This window comes from Chinchilla lanigera, unplaced genomic scaffold (genome assembly GCF_000276665.1).
Source record: "Chinchilla lanigera isolate Chin_1 unplaced genomic scaffold, ChiLan1.0 scaffold00122, whole genome shotgun sequence".
In the NCBI taxonomy this organism is placed as follows: domain Eukaryota; kingdom Metazoa; phylum Chordata; class Mammalia; order Rodentia; family Chinchillidae; genus Chinchilla; species Chinchilla lanigera.
The window spans coordinates 760,490-784,097 of NW_004955523.1; the positions used below are offsets into that span (position 1 = coordinate 760,490).

Sequence of the window (23,608 nt, forward strand, 5' to 3'; positions counted from 1 at the left end):
AAAAAAAAAAAAAAAAAAAAAAAAAACTTGCTGACATCTGGTACTGTGTTAGAAGTAGTCACACCTAACTTCAAGTAACTATCAGTCCACAAGAGGGCTGAGACGAACTGATCAGCAATCGGAGCAGAATTCAAGACATACATGTCACGTCTGCCTTGCTAAGCACAGTGCCCCCCAGTACACAATCAGGGAAATGCCCCTGGGCAGGAATAACGGAAGTCTGAAGAAAAAACGGCAGGAAGAGGACTCTGGACAAAGAGAAGAGCACGGACCCAGAACAGAGGAAAGAAAGGAGGAGGCACTGACGGAAGCAGATCACAGGAGGACACGGCAGAGGCTGGCAAAGGTAGTAAAAAAGCAGAGCATTTTACTTTCAGATGAAACCGATCTTAACAGCCAAAGGCTGTCATTTTATTTTCATTTTGGGGAGCAGGAAAATGTTCCAGACATTTGAAATACACTTTTAACACTACAAGTACAAAGGCAACTATTTATCACTAATCCATTTTCAAATTTCCAAAACTCACAGACAGTACAAAATGAGAAACAACCAAAGCCTTTCTCATGTGTAAAAGTAAAGAGCTTCTAGGCCTTTGGAATAAATAAAGGAAGAGAAACTCATAATAAAAACAAACCATTAATAGTAATACAATAAAATACTATCACCTTTATTATTTTTATATGACCTTTATGATATACAACAACTTGTATTTGAAACATAGTAAAAACAGTATGTATTCACTAAACACAATCATAAAGATGCATGCATTGTGGCACACTGGTTAGATAAAAAGAAAAACATTTGAAGTTTAACTATGTAGAAAAATTTTGCTCAGTGTTCCATAAATCCCTACAAAATAAAAACCTTATGCTGGGCATGCTGGCACATGTCTGTAATCCCAGCACTCAGGACACTGAGGCAGGAGGATCACAGTGAGTTTGAGGTCCGCCTGGACTATGTAGTGAGTTCAAGGCCAGCCTCAACTACAGAGTGAGAGCCTGTCACAAACAAACACCCCTAAAACTAGGTATAAAACCCTCTAGAACTAGAATTTTAAAATTTGGTATGAAATTTCCAAACTGAGTATAAAGACTTAAGAGGTATAATGAAATACAAATACCCTTAAGCAAGATATATCTGTATCACACTTTATTTATATCAACAGGCCATGGGAATTACAAGATACCAAATTCTGGAATCAAAATGCTTCTCTTTTAGTCTTATAAAATTAATGCCTGTTTTCTATTGTCCAGAATCAAGGTCCTAAAATAAAAATTCCCAAAGACAATCACTATAAATATGAATAATCATGACAAATTGGAACAAAAGCTATAGTGTTCCTAGTAGCCTACTAATTCCAATTCTAGTAAGACAGCTATAGAAAGGTGTACGATTCCAATCTTAAAACCAGTCAGACACACCTTGACATTATAAAGGTGTCAATTATTTCTCAAAATGGTCAAGAGATTCTATATAATGCTCATCAAAATTCCAGTACGTTTTTGAAAACTGACAAGATGATTCTAAAGAGAATGATCAAGACAATCTAGCATACAGATCAACAAATTGCTGCTATGGGCCAAATATAGTCAAGAGTGGTTTTTAAATATTTCTAAGGACTAGGAGAGAAAAAGAAAAAAAAAATTGACAGAGACCAAATGTGGCCAACAAAGCATAAAATTATTTACCATACAGTCCTTTACAGGAAAACTAATTCCTAATCTAGAAGCACAGACTAGAGAGTTTACCGTGACAGATATCAAGATTTACTATAAAATGATAGTTATTAGAGCAGAGTGACACTGTTGCAAGGACAGCCAAACAGACCAAGGGACCTGAAACCAAAAACATCAGATACTTCATTCATGATGGAAAGGCTACACAGGAGGAGGGAAGCATGGTCATTCCACAGCTCACGTGGGGGTCAACTGCACAGCCAGACGGGAAACAATGAACTGGATCCTATCTGCACCATACACCAACAAAAGAGCACTTCTATACAGAGTGTTAACTTAAAAATACAAGGTTAAAGCAAAAAAAGAAAAAAAAAAAGGAATAATGTGTTTATGGCCTTGGGAGTTTTCTAAACAGTATACAAAAAAGCACTAATTATAAAGGAAAGGATTCATGAACTAGGCTATTAAAATCAAGAATTTCTATTAATCAAGAGACACCATTAACCCTTAGAATTGATCATGGTTTATTGGATCCAATTAGTTTTTTAAAAATTGTTTTTAAAAACAAACAATACAAAATCACAACCAGTTTAACAGTTCTTTTTGTTTGTTGAGATACGGCTTGGCCTTGTGTAGCCCAGTCTGGCCTTGACCTCAGGTCGGTCCTCCTGCCTCAGCCTCGGTGGGATCACAGGGGTGCAACGGTTTTACATGTAAAGACAGATACTTCATGATTTCTTCTTTCTTACAGATGTACTGAAGAAAAAATATTTAATTTTTAAAAATTAACAAAACATATTCTCTTGCAAGTACCACTTGGGTTCACTGAATCCTTTCATAAATCTAAGATTAATGGGATCTTAATGATTTTTCCCTGCAGATCTTTTGTTTGTTTGTTTTAAATAGAATCTATGTGGTTCAGTCTGGCCTTGAACTCACAGTGATCATCCTGACTCAGCCTCCCCAGTGCTGGGATTACAGGTGTGTGCCACCACAGCACCACCACCACAGCCAGCTCCCGACGGATCTTGAAACATCCTGTAGACTTCCTTACCCTAGAATTCACTATTACTCATCATTACACATCAGTTGTCCTCAACTATGTGTTAAAAGATTAGGGCTGGGGATGTGGCTCAGCAGCACCAGTGCCTGCCTGACAAATGCAAGATTCTGAGTTCAATTCCTAAAATAAGGAGACAGGGGCGGGGGTATAACTCAGTGGCAGAACACCTGCCTGGCAAGTGCAAAGTCCGAGTTTGATTCCTGGTATCAAAAATAAATAAGTAAATAAATAAATGAATAAGGAGACAACAAAAATAATGAAACTGTCTAAAAGGAGGAAAAAAAGGAAGGAAAAACTGTCATGACTTTTGTGTTGCTGCAAACATTACAGTCTGCTCTGAGACTTCAATGAGCACAGTGACTGTGTACCGCAAACGTGCATTGATACAAAATAAAGAGAAGAAAACTAACCAGAAAAAGCTGTTTCACAATCATTAGAATCAAAAAATAAACGCAGGGTTGGGCGTGGTGGTGCACACCTGTAATCCCACCATGAGTTCCAGGCTGAGTTTCAGGCCCACCAGGGTTCCACAGTGAGTTCAAAGCCAGCCTGAACTACACAGCAAGACCCCATCTCAAAAAAAGAAAAAAAAGATTAGGGCAAAGAGACAGCACTATTCTAAACTCTAGAAGTGATGTCAAATTCATGGTAAGTGACATCTCTAACCATCAACTATGAGTCCTCAGATGAATATTCTCAAACTCAAGATATGACAGCAAACAATGCTTTTGATTTCATTAATTTGGTTTGGCTTTTGCAAACAGAATCTTGCTATGTAGTTTGCACCAGCCTTCAACTTGCTACGTAGCCCAGGCTGCCCTTTAACTTGCAAACCTCCTGCCTCCACCTCCCGAGTGTTAGGATTATAAGCATGCCCAGCACTTGGGAGGCTAAGGCAGGAGGATTATCTTGAGTTCACGGCCAGCCTGTACTATACAATGAGACCCTGACTCAAAAAAGTAAAATAAAGTAAGTCCATTGGACCTAGATGGCAAATGTTAGCAACTACTTTTCTGGTGTACTGAGGGCTAAATTAGAAGTGTAACAGAATGAGAAATCTGTGACATAGTGTAATGGCAGAAGAGTTGACACTTACTTTTATCATGGTATCACTAAATGTCCACCAAAACTGTTAAAATCCAACCTTAACAATACCAAGTGTAAAGAACACCAAAAAGCTGGGTCACTAAAACACCGCTGATAAGAGCTGTAAAATGACACAACCACTTTGGAAAACAGCTTAACAATATGTATCAATGCAGAACACACAGAGACCCTATGATCAAACAATTCCACGCCTTTAAACAGATTGTGGTATAGTCATACAATGGAATATTGTACAGAAATAAGAATGAACAAACTACAACACAAAACACGAATTAATCTCAAAATACTACAATGTTAAATGAAAGATGCCAGACTCCAGTCTGGCATAGAGTACATTACAATCATCCACTCCATACACATAACACATCTAAACAAAGTTAAGCACACACACACCACAAAGAAATACCTGGCACCAAAGCCACATACCAGCATTTTCACAATAATCAAAAACATCAATGACCATCAATATTAGAAGGGATAAACAAATTATGGTATATTTACACACTGGAATATTACACAGGAATGAGACTGCTATGCGTAACATGGATAAATCTCACATAACACAATATCAAGTAGTAGTATATCATTAACATAAAAATAAAAGGCTTTCTGTGGTACAAAATGTCAGTATAGTGGCATCTTTGGGTGGAGGGAACATGACTGAGAAGGGGATGAGGACTGTTGGACACTAGTAACTTCTACCTTTTGATGTGAATAGTGACAACATGACTGTATCGACTTTGTGAAAATTCACCAAATTGTATACTTGTGCTACTACTCTGTATGTTATCATTAAACTGAGAAGGTTTATTATTGAAAAATAAAAGGTTTTGGGAAATAAACATCCACTGATATGACCGTTTACTGCAGCAACAGTAATTTTCTGGAAGCCGGGTGAATCTGACAGTACACATACACACACGCACAGTGCCGAAACAGCAGCCCAGATGCTGAGCAATGCAGTACACTATTGATATTTGATGCACTTTTGTCACTCGACTTTCTGGAAATCTTTTTTTAAAAAAGCAGCCTATATCTGGATTTTGCAAAAAATTCAAAGCCATTTACAGTATTTATTTTGCGGGGCCTCACTCTATAGTTCAGGCTGACCTTAAACTCATTACCTAGCCCAGGCTGGCCTCAAACTTGTTGGCGATCCTCCTGCCTCAGCCTCCGGAGTAATGGGGATTACAGACATGCGCCACCACATCCACCTACAGTGCTTTATGTTAATACCATATTACTGATAAATCAGTTTAGGTGTATTCTTAATTCTGCTTTTCTACCCAGTTTTGTTTTTTAAAAAAGTGGCTTATTATGTCAGTTCAGTACTTCAGCCCCTTTAACCAGTTTCCTAAGCTTATTTATACATATATAAAACTAACTAGAATATGTAGCCTGCCAAAAAATGTATACACATTTCAGGAAAATAAAAATAGTATATATATTTTTAACAGATGGTGTTATCCTCTTATGGGGGACCCTAGCAGGTATTGTATATCACAGAAAACCCAATGCATTGCCTGCCCTCAGAGAAGAAACTGAAAGTGGACGTGCAGCGATCTCAAATGACCAAGGTTATCCAAGTAGCAGTTCACCATACTAATAAATGTCTGGAAGCTAAGGGCCACCACTTTGAGCGCCTCTTGCAATTGTAGAGGCCAAAGGTAACTTGTATTAATCTCATGATATTTAGTGTTAAAATATTTATACTATTCCTGAAGTGTGTGAACATTTTGGTAGTTGCTCTCTCTCTCTCTGATGAAAAGTAAAGTGTTGAGCCTTACAAGAAAACAACTAAACAAAAAACAAAGCAGAGTTTCAGAGTGAGACAGACCTAGCTTAACAACTAATGTGAAAAAGGGTGGGAAGCCAAAAGTTAAGCTCAACAGGAGTCAAAATTTAAGAGTGCTGGCCAGGTATGGTGGCGCACGTCTGCAATCCCAGCACTCAGGAGGCTGAGGGAGGAGGATCGCTGTGAGTTCAAGACCATCCTGGGTTACAAAGTGAGCTCAAGGCCAGCCTGAATTGCACAGCAAGACCCTGTCTCAAAAAAGGCAAAAAAAAAAAAAAAAAAAATTGAGTGTGACCAAAACAGATTGTTACGCTTACAAACACTTTATACATAATATATTTATATATACAAATAAAATGAAGATGGGTCTTCTGTATCTGCTAAGTGTTCCTTCTGAAGAAACCTAACAAAAAAAAAAATGGCCCCTCAAAGAACGGTGAGTGGTAGAGCACAAGGAGGCTAGAAACAGTGATAATGTAAAGGGGGAAAAAAAAGGAATTTGCGTTTATGTCAACAGGCAGAGTCCAGTAGGTGAAACTGGGCGTGAGACACGAGGGAGTTATTACACAGCCACAGTGACATACACACGGCAAAGGGGCACAGGTTCAATGCAAAAAGTAAACCTTCTATGAAACTATGCCTTATAGGGCAGTGTTCCTTATCACAGTGCCAATATTTAGAGCCTATCAACTGACCCTGGCTGTAGTAATGCACACCTGTAATGACACCACTCTGGGCAGTGGAGGTAAGGGGACTGGCAAGCTCCAGCCCTGCCTAGGCGACTCAGCGCAGCCTGGACTCAAATTTACTTTTAGTTAAAAGGGATAAGGACGTAGTTCAGTGCGAAGGCCCTGGGTTCAGTCCCAGTACCACACCTGCACATGTGTGCATGCACACACGTCATCAACCGCTTCTCACAGAAAGTAAAAGGATTTAAAGTATGCGAAACGGCTGTGGATTCCAAGCTTCCTTAACCATTTATTAGCTATGTCATCTGAGGCAGTTTATTTACACCTCTCCAAATCTCAGCTTTGCTGGTCTATTTACCTCATGACATCACGGAGAGGAGTAACTGAGGTGATGCACAAAAGATCCGGCCTGACAAACTACAATGCAACACAGATGTGAATTGCTGTAGAGAGGTATTGCAATAGACCATCGCTAAGATCCTTCCAGCACTGCGATTATACACTGTACCTTTGAGGTCACAAAAAAATTAAGTACTAAATTTACAAGGTCAAGGTATGGTATACAAAGAGAGAAAACATCGATGACAGAAATCAAGGAAACAGAAAATGTATAATTTCATGAGGTGTTGAGAATATACTTCCCTGATAGTAAATTAGTCTGCAGATCTAAAAGGCAAGGTTCAATGCAAATCCAAATCATGATGATGAGACACTCACTAAATAAATCAGGACTACAAATGTATTTGTAATCACTGACAGCATGAATGTGAATCCCAACATTAAACACAGAGCTTAAACAGTGCTTTTGTTTTGGGAACCTTCTAGACTCAGGCTCACACTCCCAGCTCCAGGTTCTGACTTAGCAAGTCACCTATCCACTCCACTCTGGTCTGTAAAAGGTAAATGTGGAATGACACAGGTTGAAAAGACTCCCCTGAGATATAAGGTAGGTAACGTCTCCAAAAAGGCTTCTCGATACACAGAGGGATTCATGTTAATTACACCTAACTCTCTTTGATTTCAGATGCACTTTTGCACGCATTGTTTTCAGAATTTTAAACTGGGCAACAAACACAAGCTGTCCAAATGTTAAAATAAGATTTAAATTTAAAATGATGACACAGGTTCATAGGCACTGAGATAGCAAGCTAAACAATATACAACTACATGGAGAAAGCAAATTATAAAACAATACCCTCAGTATGAGTCTATGTTTATGATGTATGTTTTTAAAGTAATTATTTCCCAGTGGTGGCGTTAAGTGACTCATTCTTTTCTATACTTTTTTTGTAATGTCTGAATTTTGTATAAGAACTATGTGTTTCTATTACAATTTCCAAACGGAAAAAAAAAAAAAACTGAATTGGAAATTTTTTCTGTAGGAATATTGTTATTTACATCAATGTGGGGAGAAAAATACATTTTTACCAACTTGGAAAGATGAATCTAACATTTTTAAAAAGGTAAACTGAAAAACACCTACAGACCACCATTTTTTTTCTATTCTAAATAAATATGTGGCTCAGAAAAAAGACATCTCTTCAACTGAGAAAATGTAAAGCATGTAAGCTCCACGAGGGCAGAGATTTTTTTTTTTGGAGACAGGTTCTCATTGTGTAGTTCAGGCTGGCCTTGAGTTCACTTTGCAGCCCAGGCTGGCCCCGAGCTCACACTGATACTCCTGCCTTGGCCTCCTGAGTGCTGGGACTAGAGGCGTGTGCCACCACGCCTGGCTGAGGGCAGGGATTTTCAGTTTTGTTATACTGTTATATAACAAGCAGGAATTCTAAAAAGGTAAATAACAAATGTTCTTTCTGAAGCTACAAAGTCAGTAAGTGGTAAGCATTACTTTGAAACACTACTTTCATTCTGAGTTGTAAATACTGCAGTCTACATACTGTACAGGATAAAGGTCACATCACAGCAACAGGGGCATTAACTTTTCTAGATGGTATTATGTCACTTCTAATTAGCCAACAACGCTACCAATATTAACTGTAAACCAGGAATGTGTAGAAAAGTACAACATAAAAATTGTATAAATTAAGCTTTTGAGTCTATCAAGGCCTATGCAACATAAATCAACAAAATAGCCAAATAAAAAAAAAAAGCAGACCTACCTTGGGCCTCTTGGACCTTCCAAGTAACTGCTTCTAGGAGGATCTGGAAGCAGTCCACCTGACCTCACTGGCATGTCCTTGGCTGTAGCGACCGACTGAGATGAAACAGCTGAAGATTCCCCAAGGCCTGGCTCAGATGAGAAGGAACCGTACGGCAGAGACTTGCTCAGAGGTTTAGAATTCACTTGTTCTGATTGCAACGAAGGATGGTAAGCTGAGGGTGGGCCTGAGCCAAAAGACACAGGGGTGGGAAGCAGTGCTGGTCTAGGTTTCTCTGGAACTTGTGAGCTCTGAGAACCAGAGGCCTGTGGGACTGGGGCTGCTGTTAACGGAGGAGGTAGCCCTTGCGGAACTCCAGGCGGAGGCATTCCTGGAGGAGGTGTGGCTGAAGACAGTGGCGGTGGGAGAGGTAGGATGGGTGGAGGTGCCCCTGAAGCGAGAGAGGGTGGAGGGAGCACCGGTGGTGGCCCTGCAGAAGAGAGGGTAGGTGGGGGAAGAACCGGTGGTGGCCCTGCTGAAGACAGAGAAGGAGGCATCCCTGGAGGGGGCACGGAAGTTGGAAGAGAAGGAGGCATCACAGGTGGGGGCATGGCAGGTGGTGGCACAGTGGCAGGGAGGGCAGGGGGCATCACGGGTGGTGGCAATGATGGAGGCAATACTGGAGGGGGCATTGTGGGCAGAGGCGGAGGCATCTGGGAATATGGAACAAAAGGAGGTGGCATGGACATGTTCCCCATATACTGGTTCTTCATGTTCTGAAATGAATTGACTTTCTCCTGGAGATAGGTCTGAGTGGCTTTCATATGTCCCTGCCACGTTTTCCACTGCTTCTCATACTCCTGAAGCTGATCTTTGTGAGGGTAAGAGTGGAGCTGCTCCTCCCACAGCTGAAACTCTCGCTCCCACTCCTGGTAGAGATGCTGAAACTGCTGCTGCTGCATCTCATAATGCCGCAGCTGTACGTCTACAGACATGGTCTACAAACAAAAGGACAGCAGTTATTTCAAGACACTCACACAAGAGAATTAATCATCAGCTAAAATATTAATGAATCAAAGGCATGTGAGGCCTTGGGAATTTAGAACACTAAGGACTCTGGGAGGCCAAGTATACGCTTGCTAAGTCCTTTCAGTGATGCGCACTCTTCCTCCTCTTTCTTGCTTACTTAGCTGACTTATCACAGAGTTGGGAAAAACCAAAGAAATGCCTAAGGAAATAGCTACATCAGCAGTATTTGCAAATTATCACTAATAATACATTTATATATAACATAAATTTACATATTAATACTTTACAATAAAGATTATATGATGTATTTTGTTATATACTATAAAAAATGCATAAATACACACACTTACCTATTTTGGGTGATACAGGAGATTAAACCTAGGGAGTGCTGAGCTACTAAAAGCCCCTTTTTTAAAGTTTATTTTTAGACAGGCTTGAGTTGGGCCTGAACTTGTGATCCTCCTGCCTTAGCCTCCCATAGTGCTGGGATTACAGGCATGTGCCATCAGACCTGGCTGGTTTTTCAAGTTTTTAACATTACTAAGGACCCTTTTAAGAATCTGTAAAATGATCTATTACTAGAGATCTATAGATACAAGATTATATCTCAAAGATACTAAAATATATGCTTCCTGCCAGGCATGGTGGCACACGACTACCACCCCAGCACTGGGAAGCAGGAGGATCACCCCAACTTCAAGGCCAGTCTGGGCTGCATAGCAAGTTCAAGGCCAGCCTCAACTGCATAGTGAGACCCTGTCTAACATAAAATTAAATTAAATTTTAAAGAATAGTATAGACTTCCTTAGTTGTTTCTGGTGATTATTGCTCTATCTGTTACCATAATGTTTTGCACCCAAAAACCCAAGTTAATTTGCACTTCTGTGGTAAAAATTTTTTTTCTTTTTAATTTTGAGATAGGGGCTCGCTATGCAGTTCAGGCTGGCCTTGAGCTCACTTTATAGCCCAGGCTGGTCTCGAACTCACAACAATTCTCCTGCCTCAGTCTCCTGAGTACTGGGATTATAGGCGTGTGCCACCATCCCTGTAAAATTGCTGGTTTTGTTTCTTTGAGGGGTGGTATTATGGATTGAACCCAGGACCTTTGCACTGAGGTACACACACACAAACTTTTTGTTTGTATGTCTGAGGCAAGGTCTTGGTATGTGGTTCAGGCTGGACTCGAACTCAACGATCCTTCTGCCTCAGCCTCCCCAGTGCTGGGATTATACATAGGCTCCACTGCACCTGGCTAAAATTCCAAATCTTAAATCCCCCAGTATCAGTATTCTAACATCTGGCCCAAACTAACATGATCAGGAGACTCCAGTCAAACCAGCCTCCTCCAAGAAACTCCTCTATATCTACCCAATCCTCTGGTAATGTGACAGATAACTACTTGGACATCCCTTGGGAAACATGTAATTGTCAACATTTGGTATCTTTAGTCCTTCACATGCAAACCTCTCTCAGGAATAATAAATCCTTTATATAGTCTTGGTACAATTCCTATCAGCCAGCTATAGAAGCACTTGCCTGGAGATGTGGCGGCTGCTGAATAATCTGCTGGTACTGCTGCAGGACCTGCTGTAACTGAGTGTGTTTCTGCATTATTCCCTGATACTGGAAGCCGACTCGATGCTGCTGGTGCTGTTGCCAGTGTGCTGCTGCAGCCTGCAACTGTTTTAACCTGGCATCTTCTTCCGGGTCCTCGGACTAAATGTAAAAGAGGGTAGTTTTTGAGTAAGTCATTAAACAGCAACCAAATTAGTATTTTGTAAATGTACTATAGAGTCCACAATCCCTACAACTCATGCTGGTCAAGAAAAACTACTCTAGATAAATCACATAGCTCTGTATGGATTGCTATCATGGATACTAATACAAAGGAGTTTGTAAGTTCCACAGACTTCGCTGGACTAATAATCCCAAAGAGTACCTACCATTGCAGTCATTTTCACTCTATGAGAAACCTCCCCACTCCGTCACCTTTATACAATGGACTGCAATGTAATATTATAATTCAATACTGCTGGGACCAATGTGATAAAACCCCATGTTCTAGCCACTGTGCCATGTATGACACAATGGTTTAACAGGTCTCTAACATAGCTATTATGAGTATGCCCATTATGCAGATGAGGCAACTGAAGTTCAGAATGGTTAACTAACTTGCCCAGGTCACCACTAGCAAAGTGACAGTGTTTGGACTACAGCTTAGGCAACTGACCCTGAACGCTGAAGCAGCTTTTAACTACTGCCCTCTGCTGTCACTGTGAAGACACCCAGAACCTCCCTTTAGCACTGAGACACTCAGTTAAGAATGGTATCTAATTCTTCACTCTCACACCCAGAAAAATTCCTTTTTGAACCCTCGCAGGGCAGGCATCTGATTATTTCACAGGTGGGATTTTACAGATGCTTGAACACGTGACAAAGGTAAACACAAACGAGTCAGAAAACAAGGAATTACACGGTTACCTGGGGCTCCTCAGGTGGGAGAGGAGGCGGCGCCTCCTCGTTCGGAGGTGGTAAGGGAGGCTCCTCAGAAGAAGGGCGTTCTGAAGCTTGACTGGTGGCAGATCCTGGAACTTCCTTTACTGGCTCTGCCGCATCCTTTGCTACGACTGGGCCCTTTTTGTGTCCAGGCAAATGCACTTTTGTCCTCTGCTGCAAACTAAGCAAGTGCTGTCGATACCAGTACTGCTGCTGTTCCTACAACAGAAACCATTTTTACAAATTTTAATTGACAATCGTGTATCTCTGCAATTTGGTGTTCACAGGGCTGTACTTGTGCCGACATTCTTGTGTCTACATGTGAGAAAAGGCAAAGCTGGACTGAGAAAGACAATATGTGAGCAAGATCTTAATGATTTCAAAAAGAAATTTTCAGTTCCACTCCCAAATGTACATGTCTAAATTAAGCTGTATGTAATAATTCAGCATACCTCTCTACTCTTTGAAAACACATGCTTTTGGAGGTGAGAGCAGGCTTTTCGATAAATGATCAAAGTAAACTCTTTCAAAGTGCAGACACTCTCATTTTTTTTTGTACTGGGAATTGAACTCAGGACCTTGCACTTGCCAGGCAGGAGCTGTGCTGCTGAGCCATACCCCGCCCACCCACTAGTTTTTAATCTGTTCTTAGTTTGCTCAAATTTATCCACGGGTCTTATAATTGATGACTACGGTCAAATAGAACTTCCTGTTCTCTCTGCTTTCACTGGTCTCCAGTGCTCCTCTTTCTTTGCTGTTTTTATGTTTTAGGGGGATGGTACTAAGGGTGCTACACTACATCTCCAGTTCCTTAGTTTTTTAAAATTTTGAACCAGGGTCTGGCTAAATTGCCCAAGTTAGCCTCAAATTTGTGATGCTCCTGCTTCAGCCTCCTGAGCAGCTGGGATAAGGGTCGGTACCACTACACTTGGCTATATAGCTCTCTCAGTTAGTCTATCCATATTCAGATATACATACATTCATGAGAATATACTATTTCAAAAATACTTCCATTTATTTAAAAAAAATCTCAGCTTTGACTTCCAAATTATACTGGAATTAATTATAATTAATTATAATTAATTTTTGGGAAGTCTATTTTGTGCTTCTATTTTTCAAAAATGCAAACAATAAGTTCAGTATGGAAAAAACGAAACCTAGAGAATAGTCCATCATCCCTTGTAGATTTTGTATTTATAAATTTGCCTATTCCGTACACTTCGTTTCCACGTCTCATGTGAATACTTGCCAAGCCTCCCCGGTTATTCGCAAGCGCGTGGAGAACAGTGCAGACCGGGAGCGGGCTGACGTGCACACTCCCCGCTGAGCAAGAGCAAAGTGCGGCTCCACCTCCTGGTTCTACTTCTCAAACTTTACCCTTTTGGTGGACAGTTCAGTGTCATATTTTTCACCTATGTGTACTTTTTGTTGGTGATGGGCTGCTTCAAGTGGTCCCTAAGCATAGTGCAAAGTGCTGTCTAGCGTTCCTAAGAGTAAGGCGGCTGTGATGTGCACAAGGAGAAAATACGTGTCGGATACTCTTCATTCAAGTAAGTACTCCAGTGTTGTTGGCCCTGAGCTGTTTATAAATATATATTTGAAATAACATGCCTTTAAATAGAAAACATATATAAACAAGGTTATGTATTGATGAGCTGATAAAAGTCAGCGGATCAGAGGGATCTAACGCTGTATTTCCCTTAGGAAAGCAGGAGAATTGCTACAAGTTTGATGCCAGTTTAGCCTACACAGTGATTCAAGATCGACCTGAACTACATAGTAAAACCCTGTCTCAAAGGACTATGTAGTGGGATCCTGTCTCTGTATTTCAAATAAAGAAAATCAATGGCACAAGTAAGCAATAACTAATTAAAATAAATAAAAAATATTATCACTCAATTACAGGATATTCTTTATCCTACCATTTATTATAATTCCTTATAGTTACAAGCTTGCACAAAGAAAAACAAAAATTTTTATAACATTAATATATCCAATAAAGATCTGCCCTAGACACTTCTGATTTAACAGCAGCATATCTTTTGTACTACAGTTAAGGATGTAGGAGTTTGTGAAAGTGACATTGGTGAGCTTCAAACTATCTTACTAACAGCCCTAAATGTTTTTAGTGTATCAAACAATAATAGACAATAGGAACTGCTGTAATATACTGTCACAAAAATTATAGTAGAGAAATCCAATCTACACTTGATTCTTTATTCATTCTAAAGCTCAGCTATAATTTCACTTATAGCAAGTCCTGGCTGGGTGTGGTGGTACATGCCTGTAATCCCAGCACCAGAGAGTCTGAGGCAAGAGGACTGCTCCAGAACTGCCCCAAGTCGGAGGCCAGTCTGGGCTACAAAGTGAGTTTAAGGCCAGTCTAAACCACACAGCAAGACCTTGTCTCAAAAAAAAGGAAAAAATCCATTAAATATAAAATCTGCTTATTTTTATCATTTTGAATTTTCCCCTTAAATTATATCACGATCAAATTTTTTTTTGGCACTGGAAATCAAACTAAGAACCTTGCGCTTGCCAGGCAGGCGCTGTCCCGCTGAGCTAAATCCCCAGCCCCAGATTTTTAAAATTTTTATAATAAGCTTTTAGTTTCTGTGTTAAATGGGTTCATTTTAGGTGGCCATTTTCTTTTTTTTTTTTTTAGGTGGCCATTTTCTAATCCAATTGTCTCTGAAGAACAAGGATTTTATATCGCTAACATTTTATTGTATAACCTTCCCCAATTTTCCAAATACAAACAGATGTACAGAATACATATGATACGTACATTTCTTTTCACCAAATATACTGGTTTGTTATCTGATGTTTCACTCACAGAATGTTAATTTTTGGGGGAGAGATATCTTCTGCATTTCTTATCTCCTACCTAGTTCTTTAGCAAGGTGATGGAGTATACAATAGTATGTCAGTAAATGGTTACATATCCACTGAAGATTTTCCATCTAGGCCACTTATCTGTACGACCTCAAACTAACTCCAGTCCACTGAGAAGAACGAATTACATCGCACTAACTCCATTCTAAAGTTTGGCCTATGCTTGGGGTTCTTGTTTTTAACTGCCATATATAATTATCATAATTATCAGCCATAAATGTAATTACATTTACTGTTCAACGGGTTTTAAAAAAGTACACTAAGCCAGGCGTGGTGCTGCACGCCTGTAATCCCAGCACTCAGGAGGCTGAGGCAGGAGGATTGTTGCGAGTTCAAGACCAGCCTAGGCTACAAAGTGAGCTCAAGGCCAGTTTGAACTGCATAGTGAGACCCTGTCTCAAAAAAAACCAAAATAAATAAATAAATAAATAAAGTGCACTATGTCACCTAACAATAATGTAACATTAAAATATTTTCAACCTTTTCATTATTTTAAGAAAATACTCAAAATATCAACAGTTCTATCCTTCACCTTAAAAATTAATTCAGTTCCTTTGAAATAGAAGTTACATTTGCTTAATTGTTTTAACTGCTCTGAAAGCATCACTAAGAGACATGTAAACTAGCTTTCAGAAACCAGAAGGCAATGGTATAGACAGGAAGATCAGACACATTTACATTCTTTATCAATCTGTATGGCCTAGTCTCATGATTTCCATCTTTGCCTTAGATACACTTCAGGATAAGAGCCTCATTAAGTGTTCAGGTACGTGTTGATTCACTGACAGTATGCTTTACAGGTCAATTTCTATTAATATGAACCCTACATACAGGAACTAGATATAATCAATCCTAGGGCTAGGCTTCAGCACGTTTTCGAAATTCTTCGAAGGAATAATGATGGTATCACTCACGAATGTCCTCAGTGACCCCAAGAGGAGGGTGATTATCTCTATTTTAGAGAGGAAAAGACATGTCTGAACTTGGTGGCAGCCTAGGAGTTATTCTTCTGAAAGTCCTATCACATCAGACAGTCCCATCTCATATGGGATCCTGGTTATCAGGTAAAGGGAAGTCACAGCCTATGTCATATTTAAAAAGAGACTAAAGAGATTTAAGAACATAAGCACTATTTGCCACAAATATCAGTACTAAAAAAGATGACCATCTGTTCAAGAGGCACTTACTGGCCACTTGGTACGGACACAGTAATCAACTAGGTACTAAATGATTTCCAAGTAGTGAAATGTAAAGGGACAGGTGTTTGGGTGTAATGTTTTAAAGATTAATATGAAGGTTACCTTCCCTATCCAGGTTTACAAATTACAAATGCTTCTAACACTGAATGATCTACATTATATCTTTTTTTTTTTTTTTTTTATCTTTTTGAGACAGGGTCTTGCTATGCAGTTCAGACTGGCCTTGAGCTCACTTTGTAGCCCAGGATGGTCTCAAACTTACAATGATCCTCCTGCCTCAGGCTCCCGAGCACTGGGATTACAGGCGTGTACTACTGACTATATCATACCTTAAGGCGAGATGAGAAAAATCTGGTAAAATAATGAATTATATTTATATTTTAAAAATTAATTTAAAATGTTTGTTTTAAATATTTTTAAGGCTCACAATCTACTCTAGAAACTAGGACCATAAGACAAACTTAGTCCCCATTTTTAGAAAGAGAAAGGTTGTATTTTTTTTTTGTACCAGGAATCAAACTCACGACCTCATGCTTTCTAGGCAGGAGCTGTACCACTGAGCCACATCCCCAGCCCCATTTTTAAAAAGAAAAGTGCTCCTCTGTCTCCTCCTCCAGCTCCTGCCTTCATTCCCTCTCAGGCCCCTTCAGTCACAAACTGCTTGAAAGAGTGTCTATACTCACCATCCCCATCCTCACCTTCCATCACTCCTCAAATCAATGCAAAATGGCTTCAGTCACTATGAAGCTGCTCCTGCCAAGGTCAACAATAATCTACATGTCAGTAAGGGCAAAAGATAACTCAAAATCGTTATCCGGCTGGTCCTGTCTGTCGGCAGTACTTGACACAGCTGCCCACTCCCTGCTCCTGGAACAGTGGTAGAGAACCCATGACCTGCGCGCTGCAGGGGGCACACAGAACCCTCTCTGCCAGCCCCCGAGCCAGGCTGCCCCAGTATTACCCCAGCAGCCAGGTGCTCAGGTTTAGCTGTGTGTTGGCACTTTGAGATAAGTAAGTGGGTTCTGGGTTGCAGTCCGGGCACTCCGTCTCTAGCAGGTCCTACAGCCCTCCCCGCACACACCGTGGTGCTGAAGCCTTGATTTCCCACCTCCCTACGTGACCTGGCCTTCCTTTTACGGGCTCTCTGCGATGCTGCCACTCCGTGAGGCCAGCCTCAACGCTCTCTAAGTTCTGCTCTTACCCTACACACACGCCTCGGAAGACTTCCTCTACTTTGTGTCTTCAAATACTGCACCACTGTTTTATGCTGACAATTCCGTAACCTGCTTTAGACTCCAGACCTGTATCTGTCAATGAACATCTTCATTTGGAATCTACGCCTCACAGGCCCCAAGCTCTGTGTGTCTAAAAGTTAACTCATCGTTTCCTCCTCATTCCCAGACCTGGTTTTCTCCTCCTTTTCTAGGCTTCCCTATTTTAATAAATGGGGCCACCAATAATCCAGCAGTCCATCCCATCCGATGCCCGCCTTGCCACAAATGCTCAAGTGATCTCCAATTGAATTCTAGCAGCTAAGGATTTCTCCAGTCTGGCTACTTCTCTCCATTTCTGTAACAACATCCAAGTCTGAACGACTGTTCTCTTCTGCCTGGGCTACTCCAGCAACTGTTTTTTCTAAACTACTCTTTTGCCTTTCAGTTCTACTCTCCACACTGCAAGCAGAGTGCGCTTTCAAAAATTCAATCTGAGGCTGCGGATGTAGCTCAGTGGTAGAGCACCTGCCTAGCACGAGCAAGGTACTGTGTTTAATTCCTGGCACTGAAAAAATACAAGTCAATCTATCCTATCTACCTATGTAAAATCCTTCTACTGCTCTTAGAATAAAGTTTTCAAAGATCTCCCTGATCAATTTTATGTTTACTATTCTCCCCCAGAGCTTTCAGTAATCCTCCCTAAACTTAACTCTTTGAATTTTGTATGGTTAGTTCTTGCTTATTCTTTAGGATTCACTTAAAAACATTTCACAAATGGAGCCTTCTTCAATTAGTTTACAGCTCTCAGTCATATTGAATCATTTAAAAAATATTCCCCCTCCAGCTGGGCAAGGTGACACATGCCTGTAATCCCAGCACTAGTGAGGCTGAGGCAGGAGGATCACCATGAGATGGAGGCCAGCCTGGGCTATGCAGTAAGTTCAACACCAGCCTGGACTATACAGTGAGATCCTGTCTCTTAAAAAAAAAAAAAAAATTTTTTTTAAATTTAAAAATGTGTTTCTTTTCCATCTACTACATGCTAAAGCTGGTGCAAGGCACTGGAATACAATGGTAAATTTAAATATAAAAACAAAGGTCATCTTTTTCTATGGAAGAGTCTAACGATGTTTTCTATTTTATAATCCTACCATACCGGTACTTCTCTTACTGTATTAATGCTACCCCCCCAGGTGGGTGGAGTAAAGGTCAGTGACAGCAGGCACCATGTTGGGCTTGCTTACCATTTCCACTCCACCACCAAGCCGGTGCTTAGTGCACAGTTGCTAGTCAATCAATACTTGAACATTAAATACATGGTCTAAAAACGCTAATCACAGGCCTGTGATTCCAGCACTCAGGAAGCTGAGACAGGAGGATTGCTGCAAATCTGAGGCCAGCCTGGGCTACATAATGCATCCAAGGCCAGCTCTGTCTAAACCCAACACAACACAACAAAACCCAAGGTTAACAGCTTTACCTAAGTGAATTATTTTGAGAATGAAAAGATAACGACTCAGGAAAAAAACACTACTATCCACTTTACCCAGTCAATCCTTTAACATAGATCCTTTAAAAAATATTCCACTGAATTATCAATGCTTTACTCAGAAAACTGGGAGATAATGACAGAATATCACGTATGTAACCTGCTGAGCCGAGCATGGGCACACGCCTGTAATCCCAGCACTTGGGGAAAGCTGGGGCAGGAGGATCACTGCAGGTTCAAGGCCAGGATGGGCTATATAGTGAGTTAAGGCCAGCCTGAACTGCACAGAGAGGTCTTGTCTCCAAAATAAACAAGAACAAAAAGTATTTATCCTGTTTTTCCTATAATAACTGTATTTCCAATCAAACAGTCCTATTTCATGAGCGAAAGTTTTTCTTTACAGAATTTCATGCAGTAAGTGAGGAAGGAATGGCAGGAAACAATCACCACGCTGCAGATCTTAATGAAATAATTTACTCATGCAGAGACCACCAACAGATGAACAACCGTACGAACATTAGCTGCAGACTAACAAGGGGTTACAGTAGAGGGACCAAACTGTCACCACCTGAAGCCACTGACCAATCTTGGCAGCAGGAAGTGAGACAGCTGGCACTGCATCCCGACCACTGGATACAAATGATGTACCATGCACCACCTCTTCACTAGGACTGCCAAAAGAAAGCTCAACTTCACTCTAAGTAGGTTTTAGGGCTAACATCTAACTTATAGGAAACATACAAGACAGAGGAACAAGTTAAATAACACCAGGGGAGAGCAAAGCCAGAATGTGGGTTGCTTTTCTGAACAACTGACGGAGTTTTCGTTACGCTTAATGGCTTGAGGCAGAAAGAAAGACTGCAGGAAAGAAGGGTCCTCCATGGGGATTCTCAACTTGGGATGACACTGTCCTCCACAGTGCATGTAGCAATGCCTGGAAATATTTCTGGTTGCCACAACTGGGAGCCCACTACTGGCATCTACCGGGCGGTAAACAGAGCTGCTGATAAACACCCTACAGTGCACGGGACAAACCTCCCGGAACAAAGAACAACCTGTCTGAAGGTCTACTGTGATGAGGCTGAGAAGCCCGCATCTACACTGAGTCTTTTGTGCTTCCTGCTTTGGATTTTGATTTGAACAAATCAACAAAATGCTACCGGTATCAAGGAATTATTTTTAATTGGTAGCACGATGAGAAACCTGAATGGACTGGGTAATAGATGGTACTAAGAAACTCTTAATATTTTTAGACGTTAGACTACATTTACATTAGAAAAGATCTATTTTTTCTGAAGAGGTACCTAGTTAAAAGTGTAGGGATGGCAAGACTGAAGATGTAGATTACTGGTACCAGTCCTTATCTAGCATGAATGAGGCCCTGGTTTGACCCCTAGCACTAAGAAAAAAAAGCAGAGATGAAATAATATCTAGGGGCTGGGGATTTAGCTCAGCGGCAAAAGCGCCTGCCTGGCAAGCGCAAGGTCGTGAGTTCGGTTCCCGGTACCGGAGAAAAAACAAAAACAAAACAAAAGAAATAATATCTAAGATTTGCTTTAAAGTTGAGTAAAGGTACCTGTAATCCCACTGGGAGGCTGAGGCAGGGAGATTCAGAGTTCAAAGCTAGCCTAGTCAACATGGGGGGGGTCGCTATTTTAAAATATTTCAACAGCAACAAGAAATAGTCTTGGTGAAGTAAAATGGCAACATCTTAATAGGTATCAAATTTAAGTGATAAGCATTTGTGTCATTTTCTCTAGTATAAAATCTTTCTACATAAAATAATTCAATTTTCTAGCAGTAAAACATGAATGAAAAAATATGTAGATGGGTTATCAGAGACCGGCACTGGCATAAACCAAAGTATTTTATGTCTAAAGGATGACAATTCTTGACTCTTACTGAACAAATCTTTGTGGAGGGTCTACAGATAGCAAGACACTATTCTAGGTGCTGGAGAGAGTTAAACAGGTAAGGAAGACAGCCCTATCTGCGCGGGACTTTATATCTGAAGAACTGCACCAACTCAGACGCATGAGCAGTCACAGCTCCACGAGCAGTCCTTAGAATAATACAGCTTTAGGGGGAGAGGGCTGAGGAAACTGGGATGAATCTGACACAGAGGTGAAGAAACTGTAGGCCTACAAGGTCCTTTTTGTTTTCAAGATCCTTTCTTGACTTGGTCCACGCACAGTCTTTAAGCCTTATCTTCCATCACTTTCTTTTTGCTTCTCACTAAGGAAATGGAGGCACTGAATATTTAAGGCGCTGGAAGAAGTTCATTACAGACCAATATATAAAGAAAAGTGAAGGTAGCCGGGCCCGGTGGTGGACGCCTGCAATCCCAGCACTCAGGAGGCTAAGGCAATAGCACTGCTGCAAGTTCGAGGCCAGCCTGGGCTACACAATGAATTTAAGGCCAGCCTGAACTACACAGCGAGACATCTCCAAAAAAAAAAAAAGAAAGGAAGGAAAGAAAAAAGAAAGAAAGAACGAAGGAACGAGCAAAAACAGTGTATTTATATTAAGGCCAGCCACACACAAGCCTCCAAAAATACAATTCATTTGTTTCTCAATGCAGCCAGAAAAAGTCCGGTAGAGCCGAGAAGACAAAGGTCATATTTTGGCTTGAACTGAGAAAGCTTGACAACAAAAACACATAATTTCAGAAAGGTAAAAAAGAGAACACAAATTCTACCTCTATAATAGAGCAATGCAGGGGAAATAAGCCGGTGAGATTATACAATGTGGTGTATGCTAAGGGAATCACTCTACTGTTTTGTCCCAGGATCTCAAGTGTTTTCTCCTGATGACAGGCCAAGCATCATTTCTTCGCACAACTTGCTTCAGTTCTTAATTTCTAATGCTAAACCACTATAAAATTAGAACACGCTATTCCTCTGGTGAAAATTTTCTATATCTAAATCTAAGCTTGTATATCACAAGATTCTGTTTTTCCTTGTTGAGGTAGGAAAAAAAAAAAAAAAGAAAGAAAGTAGACCAGTAATTGTACAAGTGTGTATTTTAAGAAATCATAACAAATGATCTATTCTGCTTTAGTTCTACCTTCCCTCTCAGGGGAATCCATTTATTCCCACTACCCGTCAATCTTTTCTGTGGGAAGTGTCCCTTCAAACAGAAGTTTAGAGGGATAGCTCACGCATGAACGACTTTATTTACTTGTATTTTTTCATCATGGTTACACCCCAAAGCTATTATTTTGGAGTGAATGGTAGTAAGATGTAGCAAACTGATCATGTCTGAACACTATATTTAAGTAAAAAAAAGAGAAATCAATTCCTAAAATGGATCAACAGATCTCCAAAGGTTCAAATAGCTAGAGATTTACCTATGCATTGCAAATGCACCTACAAGCATAATTAAGATGCCTCATCCTTCATTTGCCGAGAACTCATAATTCAGGAAGCTGACAGCTACACTTCACCCTTCTTTTTCAAAGAGGTTAACTGGTCACAAAGATTTACATGCATTTATATGTCAGCCTTTTGAGAGGCTTCCTTTTAATACTGCCTATCAAGTGGAAATTTTAATTTAAAATACAACTTTAAAACAAGGCTCGGACCGGGCCCAGCACTCGGGAGGCTGAGGCAGGAGGACCACTGTGAGTTCGAGGCCAGCATGGGCTACAAAGTGAGCTGAAGGCCAGCCTGAACTACACAGCGAGACCCTGTCTCAAAAAGACAAAACAAAACAAAACAAAACAGGGCTCCCTGCAACAACACCTAGGAGGTTGACCAAAGGAAACCAATGCATATACAGTACCTGAGAAGTAACTCTCGAGGAACCCCACTATTCTACCGTGTCTAGACACATCTTTAAACACTGCTCTTTCACTAAGCCAAATCAGCTAATTAAAAAGCTGGGCGTCAGGCCCCCGACTCCTAAGGAATCCGCTGAAGTGTAAACGAGCCAGTCACTGTATGCTGATTAGGCGACGCACCTACTAACGCCTCCAGGCCCGCTGGCTCAGGGCCTTCCCGGTCGGAGACGCGGCTCAGGCCGACCCGCTCTTACCTGCGGGGTCATCGTGGAGGGGTCCGGCTCGGGAGCGGCTTGCTGCTGCTCAGCACTTCTGTTCTTGGCCCCGCTCTCCAAAGGCTCCTGCTGGACAGGTGTCTTACTCGCAGGAGGGACGGACGGGGGCGGCAGCAGCTGGGGTTTAGAGTGGCCCTGCGCGGGGCGGGAGGGAGAAGCCTGAGAAGCGGGCAAGTAGGACTGGGAATGGCTCAGGTAGGACTGCGAGGAGGACGAGGAGGACGAGTAGGAGGAGGTGGGCGCCAGGTAGGACTGGGCAGGTGGGGACTGCGAGGGGGACGGCTGAGCCGCGGGCAGGTAGGGCTGGGACGCGGACGGCGGGTAGTAGGACGGGGGCGGCTGAGGCGGGGGCATGTACGACTGCGACGGGGGCACGTAGGACCCCGGCGGCACCGGGGGCGACTCCGGGGGCGACTCCAGCTCCATGGGGACCAAGCCGGGCGGCCCGTCGCGCTGGTGGTGCAGCATCTGGTGCTTGTACTGCTGCTGCTTCTGGTAGCTGAGCGCCGGCCCGGGCGGCGGCGGCATCGGCGGCGGCGGCGGCTGCCAGTCTCCGTAGCCGCCCCCCGGCAGCACCGGCGGCGGCGGCAGCGGGGGCGGGGGCAGGTGGTGGGGCTGGAGCACGCACTGCATTTGCTTCTGGTGCATCTGCTGCAGCTGCTGGAGCTGCGCCAGGTGCTGCTCGCGGAAGCTCATGAAGCCCGAGGAGGACGGGGCCGCGGGGGCCGTCGAGCTCGAGTACCCGGGCCCCGGCGAGGCCTCGGGAAGCGCCACCGGCGGCGGCGGCGGGACCGGCGGCG

At 41.8% G+C, this 23,608-nt stretch overlaps 1 protein-coding gene across 1 annotated transcript in view; it reads right to left on the reverse strand.

Annotated features, from left to right (window-relative positions):
- Ylpm1 (YLP motif containing 1) overlaps window positions 1–23,608 on the reverse strand; it is a gene marked incomplete at its 5' end in the record, with an annotated part of 62,651 nt that extends 39,043 nt beyond the window's left edge. The window contains 4 exon segments of the mRNA XM_013507171.1: window positions 8,452–9,428; window positions 10,996–11,175; window positions 11,941–12,174; window positions 22,788–23,608. Coding sequence (XP_013362625.1) covers window positions 8,452–9,428; window positions 10,996–11,175; window positions 11,941–12,174; window positions 22,788–23,608 — 2,212 coding nt within the window.